The sequence below is a fragment of the Candoia aspera genome, chromosome 2 (assembly GCF_035149785.1).
Source record: "Candoia aspera isolate rCanAsp1 chromosome 2, rCanAsp1.hap2, whole genome shotgun sequence".
NCBI lineage: Eukaryota > Metazoa > Chordata > Lepidosauria > Squamata > Boidae > Candoia > Candoia aspera.
Window position 1 is genome coordinate 99,887,573 of NC_086154.1, and position 26,480 is coordinate 99,914,052.

Sequence of the window (26,480 nt, forward strand, 5' to 3'; positions counted from 1 at the left end):
TACAAGTCATCTTGTATGCCTCCTGAGGAATCTGTATAACCACCATGTAGCAACAGTAAGAACAGACCACGTAACAACGGACTGGTTTAAGATTGGGAAAGGAGTACGGCAGGGTTGTATACTCTCACCTTACCTATTCAACTTGTATGCAGAACACATCATGCGACAAGCTGGGCTTGAGGAATCCAAGGCTGGAGTTAAAATTGCTGGAAGAAACATTAACAATCTCAGATATGCAGATGATACCACTTTGATGGCTGAAAGATAAGAGGAACTGAGGAGCCTTATGATGAAGGTGAAAGAAGGAAGTGCAAAAGCTGGCTTGCAGCTAAACCTCAAAAAAACCAAGATTATGGCAACCAGCTTGACTGATAACTGGCAAATAGAGGGAGAAAATGTAGAAGCAGTGAAAGACTTTGTATTCCTAGGTGCAAAGATTACTGCAGATGCTGACTGCCGTCAGGAAATCAGAAGACGCTTAATCCTTGGGAGAAGAGCAATGACAAATCTCGATAAAATAGTTAAGAGCAGAGACATCACACTGACAACAAAGGCCCGCATAGTTAAAGCAATGGTGTTCCCTGTAGTAACATATGGCTGCGAGAGCTGGACCATAAGGAAGGCTGAGAGAAGGAAGATCGATGCTTTTGAACTGTGGTGTTGGAGGAAAATTCTGAGAGTGCCTTGGACTGCCAGAAGTTCAAACCAGTCCATCCTCCAGGAAATCAAGCCAGACTGCTCACTTGAGGGAATGATATTAAAGGCAAAACTGAAATACTTTGGCCACATCATGAGAAGACAGGACACCCTGGAGAAGATGCTGATGCTAGGGAGAGTGGAAGGCAAAAGGAAGAGGGGCCGACCAAAGGCAAGGTGGATGGATGATATTCTAGAGGTGATGGATTCGTCCCTGAGGGAGCTGGGGGTGTTGACGACCGACAGGAAGCTCTGGCGTGGGCTGGTCCATGAAGTCACAAAGAGTCGGAAGCGGCTGAATGAATAAACAACAAAACTGTATATTCTGTTTCTTGTTACAAACAGAGAGATTTGATTGCAACTTTAGTTTCTCTCTTTTTATGCACCAGATCTACGGACTGTATAGAGCTTGACAAATCAATCCCTTAATGGCCTCATCAGAATACTTAAAACCTGATAAACTTTCTATTCATACACACATTCACCATCACAAAATTATTTTATGCAGTCTGAAAGTTATAAGCTGTATATGAAATGTGGGAAGAAAAAGTGTTCATTTTTTTTTCAATTGTCCAAAGATCTGTAAATAAATGAAGTGCTGCCACTGAGTTTTGCTGATTGAAGTGCTTATCCTATTCCTCCAAACCAAGAGTAAATATGCCTCCTATCAGAACAACAGGACTTGAAAACAGATTAGCTGTTCAGCAAAAGTGTATATCATGGGCATGGTGCCATATAGTAACAGCATCTTGCAAGCCTGAATGTGCTTCCCCTCCTCTCCCTTTTATCTTCCTGTCAATTGTGTGTATGTGTGTGTGTGTGTGGGGGGGGGTTATGTTTTAGATGTTTTCATAAATCTCTGCTTTTGTTTATTTTTAGTTTAAGAACACTGTTAAGGCATATCTACAGGCCTACACATGAAATGAATATAATAATTTTGTAACCTCTTGCCTGTATTTGAGCCTGAATGTGCAGGGGTTCCCTGAAGCCTGAAAAATATTTCAAGGGTTCCTCCGGGGTCAAAAGGTTGAGAAAGGCTGCTCTAAGCTCATGTATTTCTTTGACATATTGTCTATAGCAACTTGTGTCCTATCCTTATAACTCCACTTACTAATAGTAGTCTCACTAGTTGGAAGGATAACTTCATTTGCTTCTTACTGTCAGACAGGAACCTTACCATCTCTGGGGGAGTTGCAAAATTTCTTTTGACCTCCATTGCTTTATGCAGGAAACTGTTCCTTTAAGTGTTAGGACCTCACTAGTGGACAAATCAATTTTTTAAAAATGTCTTTCAGGTTGTTTTATGTTTTAGTCCCCTGTTATATTTTACCAGTCACTGACCCTAACAAGATTTATATACATTTACATATATGCACTGACATACTTGCTTGGCAGCTTAGTATTTAGAAGCATTTTCATTTTTTAAAAAATTCACAAAGTAGTCTTATAATCCTGTTTATTTGTTTTAATATTTAGATTCCTTAGTATTTTATAATTTACATTTATAGCATTGTAGTGAATTATTTTATTTACTTCTATTGGTTTTAGAACACATCTATTCTTTTTAATTTGAACCTTTTATCCTTTTATAATAATCACACAAAATGCCAGTCAGTTATTATAATAGTTATGTATTTATTTATTTATGGCTGCCTAGCTCAAACAATTGCAGTTTTGGGTGGGGTACAAGCAACGAGTATCAAGTAAGCAATATTGGTAAAAACAACAAACATTAAGAGGTGATTGGGAACACTAATTTATATTACACTCCTTCAGGTGGGAACTTCCGTTAAAATGGTCCCAATGTCTGAGGAAACAAACAAACAAACAGGTTTTAAAAGCCTTTTTAAAGGCCAGCAGGGTTAGGGCCAGCCATGGGTGAGTGGGTGGGGAGGGCAGAAGAGAACATTCCAGAGGGCAGATGCTGCAACAGAAAAGCCATGTCTCCTTGGCCTTGTCAGATCACATTATTTCAGGGAAAGGACTCAAAGCTTGACCATCCTACTAGTGTGTGTTGGATAATAAAATTTCTAATATTTCCTGCTGTTCATATATCATTTTTATTTCTTGAGGGTTTAGAATAATTTTTTGTGATTTCTGAATGGCTTTCCTTTGTCTTTTCTCCAGGTAGATGATCTGAAGGCCAAACTGGCAGCTCAGGAGGTGGAGCTGAAGCATAAGAATGAAGATGCAGACCAGCTGATTCAGGTAGTGGGCATAGAGACAGAGAAAGTCAGTAAGGAGAAAGCCATTGCTGATGAGGAGGAGCAGAAGGTGGCCTTGATTACCCAGGAAGTCCAGCAGAAACAGAAGGACTGTGAGGAAGACTTGGCACAAGCTGAACCAGCCCTTGCTGCTGCCCAGGAAGCACTGAACACGTTGAATAAGGTACAGCCCACTTAAGGAGGGTGGAGTAACTTTTCATAACAAGCCTGCTTACCTAGGAAGAACTGAACACTCATACAAGGAGAGGCCTCCATTCGTATTGCATGTTTTCCTTGACTTATGGTGACTGTTGATGTAAGAGAAAGTATAAAAGAAGGGAACTGCCTCTCTTTATCACTTTATCAGGAATTCATCCTTAGCTCAGAAAAAGCTGCTTTGGTTTCATATGATCGTAATTCTTTATGCTCATGGACTTAGGTTTTAAAGCTGGGTTTCTCAATACAGTATACATTTGAATTATTTGATGTACCTTGTGACATTTAGTAGCAACAATCCTTAGCTTAATAGCATCATCTGCAAATTTTCATAACATAAAATGCACAGAGAGCTAGAGGTGAGTGGTTCTCCACCCCAATGAAATCCCATTTTTTAGATGTTCATTGTGTTTCCTATTCATACTTTTCTTTGTGGGTTGCTTGTGAAATATCTTAATTCCACATAGCATAGCTACACATGGATTCACAGTCTTGTACTCAAGACCCACTCACTATGATCGGTTTTATGAGTTTTGCTACTCATCTTGACATGGTACACTTAAGCAAACCTGTTTTTAACCATTGATCCATTTTTGTGAACCAGTAAAGGAAACTTAGCATGATGAACAAAAGTGAACTCAATGAACATAAGAAGTACTTCTTTAAAGACTGGCTGACCACTTTGCAGAAAGTAGGCAGGACAGCAGTGGGGCAGAGTTGCAGCCACCTACCTCTCCCTTCCTGTTAGTAAGACTGACTCCTGAGCTCCAGGCAAGATACACGATGGAGGGCTGCAGTCTACAAACTCCACTGAGAGTGCACTCTGGTTGGAAATGGAAGTTGTGTGACATCACAGTGGAGAAGCTTTAAGATACCAAAGGAATTGAATGGCAGAGAGGTGAATGGGGAGGGTGAGCAGGGACAGAAGTGGTGAGTAGGTGATCAGGCTTTTAGCTAGCTCACTGGTGGGAAGGCTGTGGGCCACCGGGAAGATCTCTGTGGACCACAGCTGAAAATCACTACTTTAAAGTAACCTGGTGGACATGTACACAAACAACTCATTGTAGAAATTGGATAATCTAGAGAACTTTCCAAAAACTAAACTATCAGGCTCCTGTTCATGGAGTCATTTTGGAAAAATGTTCCAGATAATTACTTGCGATGATTTTGGGGTCATTTCACATCAGTAAACTATTTCGGTAAACCAGGGGAGAGGAGGTGGTTTGAAAGTTGCTACTTTATGGTGATCATAATATGGCTGGCATGGAGAAGCACCTTATGTCAGTGTTTATGTTAGATTAGCTGTAAATCAACTGAATTGTTCCCTGCTTTACGTTATGAGTCAGCTAAACTCCCCGTCCCTGAAAATCCAGGCAGCCGAGAAACAAATGCACAAATAAAAAGATGTGGCAACTAAACACAAGTAAGAAACAGTGGCAATTTTCCATTTGCTTCGGTACAACATCTCATTAAGGCAAGATTAATGGGAAGCCTGAAGCTTCCCAGGAGATGAAGGTGGGAGCATTGGCAGACACTGAAAACCACATGCTCTTTCTCACCTGCATCCGAGAGTTTAGCCCATCAATTGACATGAATGATTGGCTGTGAATGTATGTTTATTAATAAGTTTCAACCAGTAATCCAGATCTAGCGGCCCTGTGCTTTCTAATGAAGCAGTGGCAGAGGAAACAATAAGCATTGCTTTTTAACTAAAAGTAATGAAAAATACAGGTTGTCAGGAAAAGAGAAGGGAAGGAGGCAATGAAATAGATTGCTTGGACTTAGCATTCAGTTGCTTAGCATGCAGTTGTACTGCTATCTAATAAATTTAATCATAAATAATGGCATCAATTGCTACCTGTGTGGAATAGTTTCTCATTAATGCTCTGATGCATGTGTGTAACAGTTTGATAGGGGGATTTTTAAAAAAAAAGAAATTTGGCCACCTCATATTCTTACCTGGCTTTGGTACCCTGCTACTTTATAGAAATAGTATCCTGCTGCAGATATTTTCTTGGCTGAAAAAATCAATGCCAAAAATTAATATAAACATTTTGGGACCATCAGAGTCATTGGCTGATTCAGCCTAAGTTCCATTTAGGCTCACATTTAACATCTGGATGATTCCCTTGGAAGCTCAAGACAAAGTCAAGAAGACAATGCCTGGCATTGGAATACTGTTGCTTCTACCCAGACAGATGCCTTTTAGATATGGGGATCACAACTCCTAGAATTTTCAGCCCTCATGTTTATCTATTCATAGCTGAGCAATATTAAGGGAGAAAACAAAGATAAATTCTCAGTAGCAAACTTAATTGAAATGTCAAGAAGCCTAGCCAGCCCCAGACTATAGAAAGGCATCCACCAAGCAGGAGCACAAAAAATCCAGGACATCAGGGAATTTTTGACCACCACGGGATTGTCATTAAGCACAAATGTGGGACTGAGATTCAAAAATTGAGGCCCAGCTCAATGTTTGAACAAACAGATTGTACAATAGGAACACTTAAATTTGGGGTCCAAAAGTGGTCAGAGCAGTAAAACAAAATCTCTGCTGTAAGTTCTACAAGGAACAAAAGATTGGAGATATCAGAGTCACTATGTCTATGGCATTCCACTGATCTACTAAGCTAATAATTCTATTACAGTAGGAGATAGGGTTATCTTAGTATGATTTCTTTACAACAAACCCATACTTATAATCTGTTTGAAGTTCTTGCCTTGTATAAATGTCAGGTTGACAGGTCTGTAGTTTCTTGGTTCCTTTTTCTTTCCCTTTTTGAAGATGGAGATGACATTTGCTCCCCTTCAGTCTTCTCAGACCCAACCAGACTGACAGGAGTTCACAGAGATTAGTGAGAGTGCTTCTGCAATTACCTCTGCTAGTTTATTCAGTACCCTGGGATATAATCCATCTGGCTATATCATCTGGAAAATCCATTAACATTAGCCAAGTTCTTTCTTACCCCCTCCTTGTCTATCCTAAACTACAGTTCTTTCCTTCCCCCAGTGACATGCCCATGATCAGCTAGGGCTCCCTTCTGAGAGAAGTCAGGCACAAAATAGCAGTTATGAAGTTCTTCCTTTTCATCATCACCCATTACAGCTTTACCGCTTTCTCCTTGCCACTCTCTTTGATTTACTATTTCTAACAAACCCAAGTAACACCCTTCCCTTTTTTTGTTGTTATCTTTGGTATCTCTTGCAAGTCTCAGCTCATTCTGAGCTTTAGCATTTTTGACAAAGTTTCTAAGGTTTTGGAGACTACCTTGTATTCTTTGTTTGCTTTCTGCTTTCTCCATTGCCTAGACATGTCCCTTTTTTTCTTCAGTGGTTTTAGAGAGTTCTGCATGTATCCACGCTGGCATCATTATATTTCTCTCATTTTTCCTTCTTATAGGAATTGTTTGCAATGGCACCTTTGGTATCTCATTTCTTAGAATGTCCTATTCTTCCTGGATACTTTTCTCCTTCAGGATTTGAAGCCATTGGATTTGACATACATTCCCTCAGGGTTTTTCAGAATTTGCTGTTCTAATGTATAGTATGCAGATCTGACTCTTCTCACTTCCTCCTCATCTGATGTTGCAACTTCAAGGATAACATGGACACTTTCCCACAGGGTGTCAGTCACATTCACTTCTTCATTCAGTTCTTCCCTGTTGGCGAGGTTTAGACCCAGGGCAGCAGAACCCTTTGTTCTTTCTTCCACCTTCTGACAAATGAAGTTGTTGTCATGAGGGAGAATAATTTGTTGGCAAATTCCCAGCAGATGTCAGGATAACTGAACCTCCTATTAGCACTATCGCATGCCTTTTTGAAAGATTGGTCAACTGATGCAGAAAGACCTCATCTGTTCTTCTGCTTGCCCAGGTGGTCTATAATAAATTCTCACAATGGTATTGCCTTTCTTTCTCCCTCTTTTTATTCTTATCTAAATACTTTCAACAGGATTTCCATGCTCTGATTTACACATTTTTGTACAAGTATGTTTTTTCTTAGTATACAATGCAACTCCCCTACTCTTTCTCTTAGATTTGTTCCTTTTGAATAAACTGTAGCCTTCCAGTGCTATGTGCCAATCATGAATAACATCCCACCAGGGAGTCTTCTCAAATTAGGATCTCTAGTTCTCCCTGTTTACTTCCCATACTCTGTGTGTTGGTATAGAAACACCTGAGTACCTACTGCCACCTCTGTTGTAGTGTCCTGCAAACCTCTGGATCCCCAACAAGGCCTTCTCATTCTCCCCTTGTGTTCTGTTTTCTTGGCCCCAATCCTTGACTGCTTATTTGGCTCTGGGCTTTTGCCAACCTTCCCCTTTTGCTACAGTTTAACACCATCCTGATGAGACTGGCAAGGTGTCTGCCAAACATTTTCCCCATTTGGTTTTATAAGATTTACTGTATCCTGTCTTTTCCCTGGAGTCCTTTATGAAGGTAGCATAGGCTATAGTATTTACATAGCCAGTTGTTTACTTCTAGGATCCTGTTTCCTCTTTAAGACATTATCTTTTCTTTTTCACTGGAAACTTGACAGTCTAGCCTCTTTGTCCTGTGTGGCCAGTTTTTATTAGTTTGGCAATTACAGACTGACAAAATAGAAGTAGGCAAAATAAGGGTTCACCACATCAAGCTATGTGCTCCTTTTTTTTTTTTTTGCCAAATATGTCTGTCCTCTTGCACTTCTGAATGGGTACTACAACATCCAACCAGCCATGGGGAAAGCTGAGTCCAGGCATAGCTTTATTTGTATTTCAGAAGACAGCAGCAATGGAGAATTATCAGAGAAACAAAATACAAAGCAATGACAGATAACAAAGGAGAAGCATATCAATCTTTTTAGTTTTAAGGTATCTTATTTGGGAAAGATAATGAATGCAAATTCACATCTCAGTCAGTTACAATGGCATCAGGTGGGGAAGAGGTGCAGGAGAGACAAGGGAAGTCAGAGTGATGACAGCAGCATTGTGGCATCAAAGCAGGTCCCACTCCTGCTCTACATGGGTCACGATATTGCACACATGCCCAAAAGGGCAGAGATTTTCATCTTGTCTGTATCGGCAGCAGCCTGAAGATGCTGCTGATCAGCTATCCTTTAAGTGGTTTTAAAAGCAGATGGACACATTCGTGGTAGATAAAGCTATCAATGCTATCTCCAAGTTCTGAGGCAGGAGAAGCCTGTTGGTTTCATGGGCTTGCTAGAGTCATCTGATTGACCATGAGATAAAAGAGGTTTCAGGGGATGGTCTAACTCTTTCTCCCTTCAGAACTGAAGAATATGAAATTAACCAAACAGTGGCAGCAGTCTCCAACATCCTGGGCTTGAATATGTAACTTTGTGAAGCCCTGCCTCTGTCATCTTTGGTGAATGTAGGAAGCCCTGCAGTGAAAGCAGTTTGAGCAGCATTGTTAAATTACTCCTCTGCCTGAAATAGAGTTGTGTGGGTAGAGAGTGGTTGCAACTATAAAGTGTCGTAATGTATCTCCTCAGCTAAATCCTTCTGGCAATGCCACTCTCGAACAAAGGTTTGGATGATTTATCTGACAGCAGAGTCTACCTGGAGCTGAAACACTTCCATTTATTTTCTAGCAAGGAACAGTAACATCTGTGTTAAGGCCACAAAGACAGCAGTTTGCTGTATTTCTGCTTCTGTCAATCCATTATCCTGGTGGATTAACAATATGAATGGGTATATTGTCTGTTTTGGAAAATTACAGTGGGTAATTTCTAGATCTAGTAATTTCTGGCCAATCCCTATATCCAGATCAGAGCAGGCACACAACCACCCAGTTCAGCTACCAACATGATAACTTGATTTTTATTTATTAAACATCAGGAAAACATTAAAACATTAAGAGAGAGAGAGAATGAGAGAGAGAGAGAGAGAGAGAGAGAGAGAGATGATCAACAGGCAAGAATTTACATTCTCTCTCTCTGTACATATATATAAACATGAACATAAATATAAACATATACATATACATAGTCCTATATATCAAAAGGCAAAGAACTTCCCAAAATCACTGAAAACAATACTGTGGGTAACTTGTATGGACAGTCCCAAAGGGAGTGGCCTTTGGTTGTTCCACATTCAAATATTTTATGTACATAGAAGTAGCAGAATAAAAATGGAAATTAAGTCACCAAGTGATCCTTCCTCTATTCTGCTCCATGAAGAAACAATCTGGTGGATGGAGGATGATGCATCCAATGGTCTGAACTAGTGGTCCATTTTTCACTTGGTATATTGATCCTCTAATCAGCTGGGAATATTCACTTGGATTATTGATCCTCTAATTCAGCAAAGGATCGTTACCTTGCCGTGGTGCTGGAGCTTGAGCACCTCAGTGATGCCATGAGCTAAACCATGAAGGGCCACCCAAGACAGGAAGGTCATGACAGAGAGGTCAGACTAAATGCGATCCCTGGGGAAGGTAATGGCAACCCACCCCAGTATTCTTGCCGTGAAAACTAAATGGATCAGTACAACCAGAGATATGTCGGTATACCATCGGAAGATGAGACCCCCCAGGTCGGAAGATGGTCAAAATGCTACTGGGGAGGAACAGAGGATGAGTTCAACTAGCCCCAGTCGTGATGACGCAGCTAGCTCAAAGCCGAAAGGACGGCTAGCGGCCGACGGTGCTGGTGGTGAACGGCAAATCCGATGTTCTAAGGATCAACACACCATTGGAACCTGGAATGTAAGATCTATGAGCCAGGGCAAATTGGATGTGGTTATTGGTGAGATGTCAAGATTCAAGATAGACATTTTGGGCGTCAGTGAACTGAAATGGACTGGAATGGGCCACTTCACATCAAATGACCACCACTGTGGACAAGAGGACCACAGAAGAAATGGAGTAGTCTTCATAATTAATAGTAAAGTGGCTAAAGCAGTGCTCGGATACAATCCAAAAAACGATAGAATGATCTCAATTCGAATTCAGGACAAGCCATCTAACATCACAGTGATCCAAATATACGCCCCAACCACAGATGCTGAAGAAGCTGAAGTAGAGCAGTTCTATGAGGATCTGCAGCACCTACTGGACAACATGCCTAAAAGAGATGTTATTTTTGTCACAGGAGACTGGAATGCTAAGGTGGGCAGTCAAATGAGACCTGGAATTACAGGTAAGCATGGCCTGGGAGAACAAAACGAAGCAGGACATAGGCTGATAGAATTTTGCCAAGACAACTCACTCTGCATAACAAACACTCTCTTCCAACAACCTAAGAGATGGCTTTATACATGGACTTCCCCAGATGGACAACACTGAAATCAGATTGACTACATCCTTTGCAGCCAAAGGTGGCGGACATCTATACAATCAGTAAAAACAAGACCTGGGGCTGACTGTAGTTCCGATCATGAACTTCTTATTGCACAGTTTAGGATCAGACTAAAGAGATTAGGGAAGACCCACAGATCAGCTAGATATGAGCTCACTAATATTCCTAAGGAATATGCAGTGGAGGTGAAGAATAGATTTAAGGGACTGGACTTAGTAGATAGGGTCTCGTAAGAACTCTGGACAGAAGTTCGCAACATTGTTCAGGAGGCGGCAACAAAATACATCCCAAAGAAAGAGAAAACCAAGAAGGCAAAATGGCTGTCTGCCGAGACAGTAGAAGTAGCCCAAGAAAGAAGGAAAGCAAAAGGCAACAGTGATAGGGGGAGATATGCCCAATTAAATGCAAAATTCCAGAGGTTAGCCAGAAGAGATAAGGAATTATTTTTAAACAAGCAATGCGCAGAAGTGGAAGAAGACAATAGAATAGGAAGGACAAGAGACCTCTTCCAGAAAATTAGAAGCATTGGAGGCAAATTCCAGGCAAAAATGGGTATGATCAAAAACAAAGATGGCAAGGACCTAACAGAAGAAGAAGAGATCAAGAAAAGGTGGCAAGAATATACAGAAGACCTGTATAGGAAGGATAACAATATCGGGGATAGCTTTGACGGTGTGGTCAGTGAGCTAGAGCCAGACATCCTGAAGAGTGAGGTTGAGTGGGCCTTAAGAATCATCGCTAATAGCAAGGCAGCAGGAGATGAGGGCATCCCAGCTGAACTGCTCAAAATCTTGCGAGATGATGCTGTCAAGGTAATGCATGCTATATGCCAGCAAATTTGGAAAACACAAGAATGGCCATCAGACTGGAAAAAATCAACTTATACCCCCATACCAAAAAAGGGAAACACTAAAGAATGTTCAAACTATCGAACAGTGGCACTCATTTCACATGCCAATAAGGTAATGCTCAAGATCCTGCAAGGGAGACTTCAGCAATTCATGGAGCAAGAATTGCCAGATGTACAAGCTGGGTTTAGAAGAGGCAGAGGAACTAGGGACCAAATTGCCAATATCCGCTGGATAATGGAAAAAGCCAGGGAGTTTCAGAAAAACATCTATTTCTGTTTTATTGACTATTCTAAAGCCTTTGACTGTGTGGACCATAACAAATTGTGGCAAGTTCTTAGTGGTATGGGGATACCAAGTCACCTTGTCTGCCTTCTGAAGAATCTGTATAACGACCAAGTAGCAACAGTAAGAACAGACCACGGAACAATGGACTGGTTTAAGATTGGAAAAGGAGTATGGCAGGGCTGTATACTCTCACCCTACCTATTCAACTTGTACGCAGAACACATCATGCGACAAGCTGGGCTTGAGGAATCCAAGGCTGGAGTTAAAATCTCTGGAAGAAACATTAACAATCTCAGATATGCAGATGATACCACTTCGATGGCTGAAAGCGAAGAGGAACTGAGGAGCCTTATGATGAAGGTGAAAGAAGAAAGTGCAAAAGCTGGCTTGCAGCTAAACCTCAAAAAAACCAAGATTATGGCAACCAGCTTGACTGATAACTGGCAAATAGAGGGAGAAAACGTAGGGGCAGTGAAAGACTTTGTATTTCTAGGTGCGAAGATTACTGCAGATGCTGACTGCAGTCAGGAAATCAGAAGATGTTTAATCCTTGGGAGAAGAGCAATGACACATCTCAATAAAATAGTTAAGAGCAGAGACATCACACTGACAACAAAGGTCCGCATAGTTAAAGCAATGGTGTTCCCTGTAGTAACATATGGCTGCGAGAGCTGGACCATAAGGAAGGCTGAGAGAAGGAAGATCGATGCTTTTGAACTGTGGTGTTGGAGGAAAATTCTGAGTGCCTTGGACTGTCAGAAGATCAAACCAGTCCATCCTCCAGGAAATCAAGCCAGACTGCTCACTTGAGGGAATGATATTAAAGGCAAAACTGAAATACTTTGGCCACATCATGAGAAGACAGGACACCCTGGAGAAGATGCTGATGCTAGGGAGAGTGGAAGGCAAAAGGAAGAGGGGCCGACCAAGGGTGAGATGGATAGATGGTATTCTAGAGGTGATGGATTCGTCCCTGGGGGAGCTGGGGGTGTTGACTGACAGGAAGCTCTGGCGTGGGCTGGTCCATGAAGTCACGAAGAGTCGGAAGCGACTAAACCAATAAACAACAAAAAAACATCTTGATGTTTTCATGATAGATACTTTTATGTTCTATCTCAATGTATTTTTCATTATTATTCCATTTCATTTCCAAAGAAATGAAATTGATTAACCCAAGATCACCTAGAGGCCCAAACGAGCTGTTGCAATATCTGAGCTCAGATCCAATGCTCTGCTCACAATTCTTTAAAAGATTTTAGACAAATTTTGGGGCAACCGATCTGTCTAAACTAGCTTCTCCAACATGGTGTCCTCTAGATGTACTGGGACTACAGATACTTGTTTTATTTAGCAGCCTGGCTGGGAATGATGGAAGTTGATGTCAAATGCATTTGATAACCTGGACCATAGACTCCAGACCACCCCTGTTCTTCTTTCATATCATAAAATATGCTGCTTTATGAACCAGTTCTGTATTGATAGTAACTAAAAGGAAGAGTTCTAAGGACTGAGGAGGGAAGAGATTTCCTTGCATCCAACAAAATTCCTCGAGCCATCTATTATTTCTGAGAATCTTTTCTCCTGCTTGAGTTATTTCAAGCATTTCTGTATTGCTTCCCATGAAAAGAAATCTCAAAGCATTTTACAGTTAGACATTGATATCCCAAGCAAGGATTGTAGCAGATCCTTCTAGGAATGGTCAGCTTTGAGTTGCATGCAGCCCCCAGTACATTGAGATCATGTTCAAATTCAGCACTCAAATGGTCACAGTTGAATGTTGTGGTTTTGGACTGTTTTTCATTTTGGGGGGATGGTTTTAAGAATGAGAGCAGTAGCTGTTTTTCTCTGAGGGTTTCTTGCTGCTATCCTCACTTTTATTCTTCCCCCTCAAATTGTCCTCCAAATCTCTCTCTCCCTTTCTGTGATGTCACAGCATGACAGGCTAGTTCCCTGTGGCCTTCCAAAAAGTTGGGAGGCTAAATTTTGGGGCCAATCCTTTAAAAGGTGCCTCATCCCTGTTCTAAGCCTTTGGTACCAAGAAAGAGGATATCTTCAGATATTCATAAGCACAGGAAAATATCCAGGGAATCCTGGGAAAATAAAATAGTATCTTTCACATTGAAAGGTTGAATCTTCTATATAAGGGCTATCAAATCTGGGTTGCAAAAATCTGGACAACAGAGAAATATAGAAAAGTCTCTTTGCTATAAACTAATTTGGATTATAGCAAATAAGTCTGGATTTTTCAGCTCAGATATGTAGCCCTGTTTAGTATTGTACCTCTATCATGCTTTGGGTGAATTTTAAACACTAATGTTAAACACTGTCTATATTATTACTCTATTAAGCTCATTCAGTTTTTTAAAAAAAATATTGAAAATTGCTGATGAAGTGAGAGGAGGGAAGAGGATTTATGCTGACACTGGCCATAACCAATCAGTGCAATAACCACTGGGCTTATACTGAGAACTCCATGTTGCTGCTTGTCCAAATTATTAAAAATCAGTAAAAATATCTTACAGTATCCATACTACTCAAATATGTATGACTGTCTACAGTTCTTACCCAGAATCCATTAGGATTGGAGTAGGTTATAAATAATGTAAAGTAAGTAAACGAACAAATAAATACAGCAAGCAAACAAGCTCAGAGTGGGGATTATGTTATGTTCTTCAGCTGACTGTATGGGTACTGTGAATCCATTTGACAATAACTTCAGCATTTGATTAACAAAATAGTTATGGGTGGATGGAATAACTATGAAACTGATACATACTTAAATTGAAAACTGTAGTCAAAGAATGCTCATTAAAGGTTCTTTACTAAACCAGTGGGAGGCACTGAAATTCAATCCTGGGTCTGTTGCTCTTCAACATAATTCTATTAATGACTTGGATGAAAGAGGTGCAGGAATAATTATCAAATTTGTAGATAACACTACATAGTGTTGGATAGCTGATACCCTAGAAGACAGAAATAAATCTTGATAGGTTAGTAAAATGGCCTGAAAAAAGCAGAGAAATGGAACAGAGACAAATGAAAATGACATACTTAGGAAATAGGAATCAAATAGACAGGGATAGGATGGACTTCAGTGTTTAAATGGCTTCTTTCAATTCTTTGATTTTGGTTTCATTATAGACTCTTTTAAACATTTATGCTTCCACTTACCCTGGAACTCAAGTCCAGAGCAGTTTTTTTTTTTGTGGATTTCAGTGTTTGGGGGTTGATTTTACAATTGTCCATTGTCAATGTCCATTGGCCATCAGAGGAAGAATTGCTGGTATGGAGTGCCACTTGCTCTATCAGGGTTCTTATATTTGCTGAATGGCAGCATGACATATACATTTCTTCTTGGTCTGATGTGATAGCTTTTTGGCAGAATTGCTCAAAATAGTCAGTTCATCCTGCATGCCTCCATTGGCTGTAAAAATTTACATGCTCTCAAGATTGCTGCTTAGCAAACTCTGCTATCAGTCCCATGATGGGTGGTCAGTAGATTTTGCTTTGGAACTTGCCACAATGTGACCAAAAGAGTCTTTCATCAGCCATTTCCAGCTGAATATTTCTTTGTAATTGCTTTGAGGAAACAGATATGCCTAATAATGAACACTACGTGTCTGATTTAGAAATGATAACCTCTTTTTAACAGCTTGGCTGGAGTAACATGAAAACAAGGAAACAGCTGCACAATATAAGCATAAAATCAGAGTTTTTAAAATGGGCTTTTTTGTTAGTATGTTGTATGATGCAGCTCTCAGAAGAAGGTTTCAGTGCCACATATTGAATGCATTATATGCCAGAAAGTTGCTTCTGTAATGGAAGAGATGAAAACACATAATTCCAACAAGAAAAGACTTCACAAGGACCTGAGAACTTAGTCCAACTGAGTACATTTAATTCTTACAGATTTCAGTAGGAGGACTAAGCATATGCTTCAGTGCCTTTCACTGAAATCATTGAGATTTTGCCTGGGCCATGCATAGAGAACAGAGTCCCACAATATCCAGGTCCTCAGTGTTCCTCTCATATAAACTACAGTTAGTCAAAAACATTTTGTAAGGAAACCCTAAGATACTTTTGGGTTCATCAAATCATAGTATCCCATTTGATTGTATGAAGATGGATTCAGAAGTCATAGCATGGCATAGTAATATTCTGTTACCTTGCCATGTGGTGCTTGCATTCACACAAGGAGGCCAGTTGTGCTCAGTGACTGGCCAGTCAGCATGATTGATTTTCTCTCAAAAGTACGTGGGAAGGGGCATGAGGCAACCAGCTTCACTATGTGGTTTGTTGCTGTCGATGGGTTATTCCCAGTATGATTGCAGCCACAGCATAATGGCGCTGCATGACCAGAATCACCCTAACTGACGCTGGCTAAAGATTCATGAGGCAGTCATTTCTCTGAGAATTTTCAGTTAAGGTCCTCCTGAAGCTGCAGACATACATTGTTGATTTCAGGCCATGCTGATCTTTTCCTTGTTATGTTTATATTTCCATATCATGTAAATCTGAAACTAATTGTGCTTTTTCAGTGTCCTGCAACTTGGCTGAAATGCCAAAGGAACATGATTGGTTCTCACAGTTAACGAGCAGGTAATGGCTCCATGCCACTAGAGGGATTCATTGCTTTACAAAAGATGAGTCACAATGTTTAAAATTCAGAGTGCCATTCCAGGCTTCAAAGCTTCTCTCTCAGATTGATAGCTTTGGAGCTTACTCCATTACCAGAAAAGTAAAAAAGAAAACCCATTCATTTTCATCTCATAGGTCTGGTCTTTCCCCTCTCTTTTTCAGAGTAATCTGACAGAACTGAAGTCATTTGGATCGCCACCGCCTGCTGTCAGCAATGTTACTGCTGCTGTGATGGTACTCATGGCTTCAGGTGGTAAGGTACCCAAGGATAGGAGCTGGAAAGCAGCTAAGGTAGCCATGGCCAAGGTTGACAGCTTCCTAGACTCCTTGATTCACTTCAACAAAGAGAATATACATGAGAACAGCCTCCGAGCCTTGCAACCCTATCTTCAGGATCCAACCTTCAACCCAGAACTGGTGGCATCCAAGTCCTATGCAGCTGCTGGGCTGTGCTCCTGGGTCATCAACATCGTGCGCTTTTACAATGTATACTGTGACGTGGAGCCCAAGCGCCAGGCTCTCAACAAAGCCAATGCTGAGCTTGCTAATGCCCAGGAAAAGCTGGCTAATATCAAGGCCAAAATTGCGGTAAGTCTAGAAGCAAAAAGCAACCTGGAAAACAAGTGTAAATTGAAATCAGCATTGTACTGTGAAGTTCTTGGCAGAAGATAAGAAACTATCCCAGCTCAGGCATCAGTTTTTCTCTGGGGCCTTAAACAGGGGCCTCTTGCATAAGTTGCTGCTATAGGAAACCGTCCTGCATTTTGCCTAAAGAAAGTACCATGGCTTATTTTAAAACAGCGTGGTATCTGTAGTAATCACTATCTGAGTTACGGGTTTTCTGAATAACTAAAATCCAGCATAAAATGACCAGAAATGTGGTGGCAATGGACCACTCACAAAAATAATTGCTCTGCCTTTCTTTGACTTAACATTTTATATTCTTCCAGTGTATCAGTCATAGGGAAAGTTCCAATTATTATGTATTATTAGTATGAAGAGCAATTTGGTGAAAAATCCCAAGTCTACGTGATTGATTCTTGATTGATACTTAACGTTTTGCTGTAAGATTTTTGGATATTATTACTGCGATATTCATAGCTAAGATGTATGTTTAGAGAAGGGAAAATCATTAAATACTTTCACAGAGTTTGGTTACTTGTTTTGTGGAGAGGGAGTCTGTATCATTAGAGAGACTTTACTTTAAAAAAATTAATTAAGATTATGTATTTTAAACACAGTGACTCTAAGAATTGCATGGTAGGCAGAAACCAGTATACTGGTTCCTGCTATGTTTGATAGGAAAGAGGCTTTAATGTTTACCTGTCAAGTAGGTTAAGCAGAGCATTTGTGGTTGAATTTCAGCAGTGTCTGTCCAACAGCAGACTGGACATCCTTAGTAGAACCAATCCTCCTCCTCTCTGACATCCTCCATTCAGATCCCCTAAACCTGGTGCAGGAGATTAGAATCCTCTCTGAAGCAGCTGATGGGAATGTGATGGGGTGCAGAGGACAGGTCAGGGAGAAGCCATCTTTTGTACAAGATAAGTCCTTTCAAGTGATGCAAGATACCACCTCTTCCATGAGTAAAAGTCTTGTTTGAAGAAGTTAAGTGGTATGCTTGCTTTCTGTGTTATTGTAACAGTAATAGAAGCGGTCATGCACACATTCACACACATGTGCACACATGCACTTTTAGAAAGGGAGGAAGAACATTTAATTTAGAGAAATTGTAGCTTGGGATTTTAGGGACAATTCTGTATATCAAGTTCCAAATGCTACTAACAAAGTACTCTTTTCAAATTCAGGTTTATTTCTCATGTATTGTTCAAGCAGTATTAAAACGATTTAGAGGCACTTAACTTTAAACTATTGGTGTGAATGCTGATAAAAATCAATAGTTAACTTCTTTTGTCACAGAACTAAAATAACTTGGGAACACTCTGCTTTTGTTTTACAGTGAAGTAGCAAAAATAATCCATTAGAGAGCGAGCGATTGGAGAGCCTTTGTGAAAGCCATTTCTCAGCCACTGAAACCAGGCTAATAGAGCCATTTTTGCATGAGCCTTTCAGCTTAGCTTTCTAAATAACCCCCAGGAGCAGTTTTGCTTGCTCAGACTATAAACAGTATTGATACATATGCTTTTAAGCCTGGAATTTCATATCAATGGCCAGAAATCAGTATAAGATGCAAAGGACAATGGGGCCTCTGTAACTTTAACAAGCTATGCCTGCCAACATTTTCTCCTCTGTACAACTATTAAAGCTATAAGATATCCCCAATTCCCTTGCATCTAAACCCAATAGGAATGGAGGTAGGAATACTATGAAGTTAAAAATAATAAAAAAAGGCAAAGTAAGCTTTGTTGACAATACACATGAATGGCTGCTAGAGAGATGGACCATTTCTCCAGAAAAGCACCTGATTTTTCTACCTGCTTCTGTCCCGGGCTGATGGCGGCTGGACTCTAAACCAGTTTAAGAAAATTCTGTCTGATGGGGACATTTTGGCAACAGGTTGCCAGATGTTCAGTCCAGACTTCCAGCTACTGTGGCCCCCACTGTGAAGTTTCCCTGTTGCTGTGCCCTCCCAATCTTCCATGCCAGGAAAACAATTGCCTGTCACTTTCTTCTTGTGGGCAGTTCTTACTGGACATGCACAAATTTATATGTGCATATACACAACTAAATGTATGCAAAGTTAAATTAAATGTATACCTATAGAGCTGAAGCATCAAAATGCACCTATATGCAGGCACAGCAGCCAGCTTTAAAATAAAATTTTCTTTTCCCAGCTCTGCCTCAGTAAGGTCTGCTGCAGCTTTAGTGTTTAATAACATTTTAATAACAATAGTCGTTATAACATTTACATGACAAGTAGAACTTCACTAACAGAAATGTTTTTTTAATCACTAGTTTTTCCCCTGAGCTACCCACTTTACAGGTAGTCCTCACTTAGTGACCACAATTGGATCCTCTGAACTCAGTTGCTAAGTGACATGGTTGCTAAGTGAAAAATCACGTAACCATGACTTATGATTTTATTTCTGCATTCTGTATTAACTCTACTTGTTGCAAGCCGGTTGCAAAGCACGTGCATGGTGATTACGTGACTATGGGATGCTGTGATGGGGCCAGGTTACCTGAGGTTACCTGAGGGACTGTCTCATCCCCATTACATCGGCCCGCCCCACCTGATCATCCAGAGAGGGCATGTTACGGACCCCGTCCATAAGAGAATTTCATCTGGCGGGGTCCAGGAAGTGGGCCTTCTCTGTGGTGGCCCCCGCTCTCTGGAATATCTTGCCCCCGGAGGTGAGGCAGGCCCCTTCTCTCCTGACCTTCCGGAAGGCCCTGAACACCTGGTTTTGCCGTCTCGCCTGGGGCGGGAAAGGGAATAACCATTCTTGGGGATGGCTTGCACCCTAGAGTCCCTCCCACCAGCCTGGATTTTACATTTCTCTTGGATTTTATTTATTTATTGGGTTTATTATAATTGTTTTATGTGATTTTAATGTTTATGTTTTATGGGGAATTTTATTGTAAACCGCCCAGAGTCCCTCTTCTGGGGGAGATGGGCGGTGGCTAAATATGAGTAATAAATAAATAAAATAAATGAATAAATAAATGCAAGGATTGGTTGCAAAGTTATTTTTTTTAGTACCGCCATAACTTTGAACAGTCACTGCACAAGGCAGTTGGTAAGCGAGGGTTACCTGTACTGTTTTGTTTTTTTTTAAGTAGGTCCACTGGTGTACGATTCAATCATTTTTCCAGTCAGTTGAGGTAGAAGGGTTTTACTTATTCATTTGGACTGTTTGGGAGCAGAGGTGAACCCTTTTATCTGAGGTGGGAGGAAAAATTTTGAACCAGTACACAGGCGGACTTATTAAAAACCAAATACCAGAAAAAGGCAAGGAGAAAAGTAGAGAGCTCAGAGAGAGAGAAAAAATGTAATAATAATAATAAAAAGGTTTTGCTGTGTTTCAAATGAGAGCAGTTCTGCATGTCAAGCAAGTATTATAACCACTGTGCTATTGAGAAAGACCTATAGCAGAAGCTGCAACCATCCTTACTGAGGCCAAGCTGAGCAATTGAGATGAGGGACATTTCTGTTCTGTGCATATCCAATCAAAGTTCAGGATTTGCCTAGAAGAAAATTAAGATCAGAAGGGAAACCAGGCAACTGCATTTGAGCTGGCCCAAGCCATCAAATACTATTTCAAATGAAGAGCAGGAAAGGACAGGCAGAAGTCACATTCATGGTGGGCAGGGGGCAAGGTGAGGACAATGTTATCTGTTCTTGTCCTCCAGAAACAGTTGATGGCCCATACTTATGATGGGGCAACCTGACAGTGCAGGTAGCTGCTAGCTGTCTGCTGTAACAGTTTAATACGTCTAGATTTCAAGTATCTGCTCACAGCTGAATGGCCTTGTGGGCTAACTATGTCAGTCTTCCCCATAAAGTGAGTCCAGATGGTTGACCTATTTTGCTAATAATGAAATTATTCACTTTTTGAATCACTTGTGGCCCCTTGAGCAAAGATTCCAGTGCTAACTAAACCAGGATGTCTGGAGGCTATAGTGCACTGGTGTGTAAATTCAGATAGTATTACTTTATGGTATTTATGCTGTGGTATGGCTTCCTCCTTCCCCCTATGCCCCCAATTGTAGCACCTTAATGAGAACCTGGCAAGGCTGACAGCCAAATTTGAGAAGGCCACTGCAGAGAAACTGAAATGTCAGCAAGATGCGGAAGCCACTGCAAAAACCATCTCCCTCGCAAATCGCCTGGTGAGTATCATTGGCTGAGGCCTCAGCTGGGGTAGGAAGATTCTTGAAGTACATCTTTCGCTGTCTTAATGGCTGGACAGAAAACTAGAAATGTTTGTACGCCTGGAAACTTTTAGAAGTCCCAGTCTAAATTAAAGATAAATCTTTCTAAATTAGATCTACATGAGGGAGTAGTTTGGACTTTTCTTCTATACCAATGTTGGGTTTTTTATGTGTGTTTTTTCATTATTTAGTACTGACAAGGAGAAGATTAAAGAACTGCTAGGCTTCCTTTCTTTTCCAATGAATTGGCATGCAACAAAGCAGAAAAAAATATATAGGGATCCAATTCCTGAGTGTATAGGGGGAAAAAAAGATTTAGCACTAATTATTTAAGGTGCATTAAAGATAGTGGAAATGCATTTACTAGGAACATAATGGTTCTTTAGGGATGGCACATACATCTCATTGGAGCAGTGGACTGATCTTCCTTGAAAATGTTCACAAATATACAAGTTTAGCTCTGCCTAACCTTCAAACTGAGGGGCAATAATTGCAGTTAATGCTCTTCTCACATTTAATCATTTATATAAATGTATGGCTAATTTTGTGATGCTTTTAACAGCGTGGTAATCATGTATCAGCTCCAGCTGGTATGACAGGAAGGTTTTAATTTGTGTTTTTAATGAGCATATAGGATTTTAATAACCACTGTTCCTATTTAACGTTGCAAGAAGTCTCTTTCAGGTATGCAGCACTATAACCCTGTATTATGCAAAAGATCAGACTTGCCTGATTAAGAAATAGCAAACCGTTGCAGCTGGGTGGGCAGTTTTCTGTAGCTTCCTAGTGATTTTCAGCCCCTAGTGCTGTAACCCTCCAATGCAGTGTCCTCTAAATTTACTGGCCAACAGTAATTGAGGCTGGGATCACAATTCATAGCTACAAGGCTATATAAAACTACTGCTGTAGTCTACCAATTCTTTGCAGGTCTGAACTTAAGAATTGCTTTTTAATAGAAAGAAGCCAGTATAACTGCAAGGGCAATGGTTTAAGTGGTCTATGGAATTCACTGTATGAGATTTAAGAGTATCCTACCAGGTACTTTATTTCCCTCATTATTTTTGAAATACTTCAAGATGCTTGAAGATATTCTGGCAAAATGTGTGTGTTATTAATGCACTGGAACTTACCTGCCGCTGCAGCTCAGATTGTTTTTTTGCGATAAAGGATGTCATGGCTAATATAAACTGGGTACATTCATTCACAGTTTTCCCTAATTAAAAGTTGAACCTAAAATGTCATCCAGTTCAATAGTACATTGTAGAATAATTAACACAGGCACTAAGTATGAGCTCTTTCCCATCATGCATTTCAGTACAAATCTTAAGCCATTCTGCATTTTTACCAGTAAACAAAGTGAGTGATTTCCACAGTTCTGTTTATATTTATTATAGAGGAATGAGAGTTTAGGTTGAAGCTGTTGCAGAAGAAGTCAGTCATAGAGGAGCCAGTTAAAATGTGAAATCAGGAAAAAGCAATAAGAATTAATTAGCATGGAGGCTGAGCATGATTAAGATGGAAGCTGCTAAAATGAAATCTTTCACTTTGTACTCTGGATGTTGGGCACTTTTTTCTGTTTTAGGCTTCATATTTTTAAATTTCACTCTTTGTCCTATCTGGCATGTGTGCATGATTTATGCCCCTTTCCATTAATTTTGTCAAAACGACAGTGCACTTAGGTAGGGAAAACCAGATGCATTGGTACAAGATAGGTGGTACCTGGCCTGGCAGTAGTATTTGTGAGAAGAATCTGGGTATCCTGGCAGACCAGAGATTAAACATGAGCCAGCAGTTACGATAGCTATAACTCAACAGTGCCTTTCTGCCAAGTATAAATATAGGCAATTTTGAACAGTGTTCTGAATATCTTTATTTATGATGAAATGCCTACATCTAAATAAATGCTTATCTTTCTGGTTCAGAACTGACATTTGAAGTCCCTTGGCTATTTCTCCAAATGTTTATCTGTTTGTAAGAAGATTCATGCTGTATAACTTTTGCTAGGAGAAGGAAGACCAACTTTGCATTTTGGCACCCTAAAATGACATGATCAGGAATATCTTATGCATATGTAGATGAGGCAGTCTGCCCCCAGTAGGTCAGTTCACCTCCTAGAGTGAGAAGTCTGTTAACAGTTAGACCTGTTACTCAGCCATTGCTATGGATAAAGACATGCCATCTTTTTTACATTGGGGGTTAGGAAGAGGAAAAGCTTCTGAACCTCTTCTTCCTTCTGAGTTTTAAATGTTCTACACTAATACCTGTGATTTTTATTTGACTCAAGTGTAAAGCCCAAATAAAAAACTTATTTTCCAAGAGACAAGGGTACAGGGATTAAAATGTACTATGTTCCTAAACTGTGTGACTCATCACCACTTGGAACTGTGTGAAACGGACTCCCTCAGGGAGATTCAAAGAGTTACCAATAGAGAAGCAAGCGGCTTCCATACCTTTCCAGCAAGTGGCTTGGCTACTTAAGGAGATACCTTCCTTCTTCAATTGCTGCCTTACTATTGATTAGAAATAGAAGATTATTGAAACCAAAATTTATTTTCCCTCTTTTCTTATGAAATATTTGTTTCTCTACCATTTCCACAATGTGGGGATTCTTGTTGTGGAAGTTGGGTGGCCATCTTGTACTCTCTAATATCAGGTCAGCCTTCTGAACTCAAAGGAACTTGTTTTACTCTCTCTCTCTCTGTGTATGTGTGTATATATATATATATATATATATATAGAGAGAGAGAGAGAGAGAGGGTGCTATTTTTATGAGGAAAATGTGTAGATAGAACAACTATGGCAAGTTGCAGGGAATAGTCAGGCATGGAATCTGGTGAAATTTAATTTTCCTATCTTTTTAGGTTGGGGGCCTGGCCTCTGAAAATGTGAGATGGGCTGATTCAGTGAGAGAGTTCAAGCTGCAAGAGAATGCCTTGTGTGGTGATGTCTTGTTGATTACTGCCTTTGTCTCCTACCTTGGTTATTTCAGCAAGAAATATAGACAAGACCTGATGGACCATGTGTGGAAACCATACTTAAACCAACTAAAAGTGAGAAGAAGGCAACTATTATACTTTCACATGCGTCTCTTTTAAAAGTGTCCTAGCTGCTGCTGTTGGCCATGATAGAATTGGGGAATATTTCTTTACTTGCCCAAACTTGTTTTGAATTAATAGTTAGGCAGGTTTTCCTTTTTACATGTGCTGTTTTCTGTGGGAATAAATGATACTTCCTCACCTTATTTCTCCCTCTTTCTGGCTTCTATTCATTCCTATTGTGACTTAATGCCAAAAGTATTCTGTTGTTCTTCCGGGGAAGAAATGGCGAACTGAAGACTGCTGACCGTGGCAGAACAAAGAGCTGGTGAGTAGACTGGATCTTTGTAGTTCCTCTCTGTACAAGGAGAGGACTTGAGATCACCCACAAATGCTCCGTGCTGTTGATCCTCATGAGGAGACTGCAAAACAGTGGTCTCCAGCAGGTTTAGAGCTCTGGGAAACAAGGGAATTGCCATCTTGCTCAAACCATGGTCAGCACCTTTAAAAGGACACTGGTTCACATACTTCCTTTTCTAATCGCTTTCGGAAATCGTTTAACTGCTTTTCAGCTATTAGGAACCTTTGGATCGACAAGTTTTACAGCACCGAGTGAGTTTCCTTCAGTCCTTAGCAAAAGAAGTTTTAAATACAGGTTTAAGGATTTAATTTTTTTTTTTGAATATACAGCAAAAGAGTATTAGAACTTTGATTTTGGAGAGACTTCTGGTGGGACCATGGCGGACTGAACAGCTGTGCCCGTGGGCTTAGCAGGCAGAACTGTCAATGCAGCACTTTTTTCAGGCTCAGGCAGGTTTTTCCTGAAGCCTAGGAGTGTTTTTTCTGGAAAGGAAAACACTTGGAATCACCCCGTCTGTCCTCCAGACAGTGCCTTGCAGCCAGAAGATCGCAAACAGAGTTCGCGCTCAACTGGTAAGAGTAGCCAGGAGGCTGAGACGTCACCATTTTCCAAGCCACTCTGTAGCCTTAAAGGGACATTAAGACCGGCCATGCCATTTCTAAATCACCCAATTTGTATGTATGTATGTATGTGTCATGTTCGCTGTTTCAATGTGCACTGTGCATCGTAACGTTTCATATGCCATGGTGCTGACGCACGTTTCTGTTGGGAGGGAGCTGCTGTGAAACCTCTGTATCTATGTTCATTTCAATGGAATGTGCTTGGGTTATGTGCTCTGCTCAAGGACTTTTCCTGCAGACTATCAGAAGCCGTTAGGAGTACCTGGGATTGTGAGCTTGGGAAGATTCTACGGGGGGAGGGATCTCATTCGTACCAAGGGTTTTTAGTTTGCATTTGGCATGCTTTTTTCATTCTCAGCTTTTTTTGTGATCCTGCATACTATTCTTTAATAAATCAGATATCTTTGTGATCCTGCTCATGAGTCTTATGGTGTTTTAGAATAGGCAATCTTTACAGTATGCATGTATGTAAGTATGTATGAATATGTGTATATATGTATGTATGTATGTACCCCAAGAAAGGCTTTCTACAGCAAGAAGAAGCTATTCTTTTGGGGCTTATTGTTATTTTTGGGATTAATTTTTTTAAAAAAATTCTTTTAAAGTTTTGGCTTGTTTTCCATCCAAATATTAAGAAGGATTGAGAGTAAATAATTGTCTCTCTGTTATTATTTTTGTACTAAATTTGAAGATATTAGCATTTTCCTACATGTTGAATTGCCTGTTTTGAACTTACAGTTTTCTGCTTCTACTTTCCCTGGGGAACTGTCTGCTTATCACTTTCACTTGTGTAAACATATTCTGTAACTCTTTCATATCCTCGACTTTCACTGGTTAAGCTCCTAGGGGGCACCATAATCTACTGCTTGAGGCATGGAGGATCTCTGAACTTTCTCTGACTTCCAACGAGATTTCAAACAGATTCTTTCTGATTCTTGCCAAGTTTTTATGCAAGACATTCAGGACATTGTGGAAAACATGAGATTTAAAACGTGTCACTTGGATGGGGATGTCGTGGATGGAATTGAAGAATTTAACAGTGACAGAAATGTCTCTTCAATCTCTGTTGAAATGCTGGAGGAAGACTGGATAGTCGAGTTGAAGAAATTAAAGGGAGAGAGCGAGTTGCAAGCCATAAGTGAAATTGGTGTTCTGATGCAATGCCATGGAAAAGAAGAGGTTATTAAGTACGGGAGGTTTCCTGAAGAGAAGTCGGAGTTTTTGAGGGGGGAAGCTGGGCTGTTTGATTTCTGTAAGAAAAAAGCTCTGTGCGCACGTGAGGATATGTAAATACTCTGGTTTATTTTGAAGTGGCATGAGGGTTTAAGAATATCTATTTGGATTGCTTTAGGGTTTGGCTGATTTCATTTATCTTTAATGATTTGGATTAAGATTACTAAGGTATAAAAATATTATTTGGTTTTGGGTTTAATATTAAG

The 26,480-nt window shown here is 40.3% G+C and overlaps 1 protein-coding gene across 1 annotated transcript in view; it reads left to right on the forward strand.

Moving 5' to 3' along the window:
• Nucleotides 1-26,480, forward strand: part of DNAH9 (dynein axonemal heavy chain 9) — a 224,218-nt gene that overhangs the window by 119,504 nt on the left and 78,234 nt on the right. Inside the window, exons 49-52 of the mRNA XM_063292577.1 lie at nt 2,824-3,084; nt 16,352-16,777; nt 20,864-20,983; nt 23,887-24,075. Coding sequence (XP_063148647.1) covers nt 2,824-3,084; nt 16,352-16,777; nt 20,864-20,983; nt 23,887-24,075 — 996 coding nt within the window. The remainder of the gene's footprint in view (nt 1-2,823; nt 3,085-16,351; nt 16,778-20,863; nt 20,984-23,886; nt 24,076-26,480) is intronic.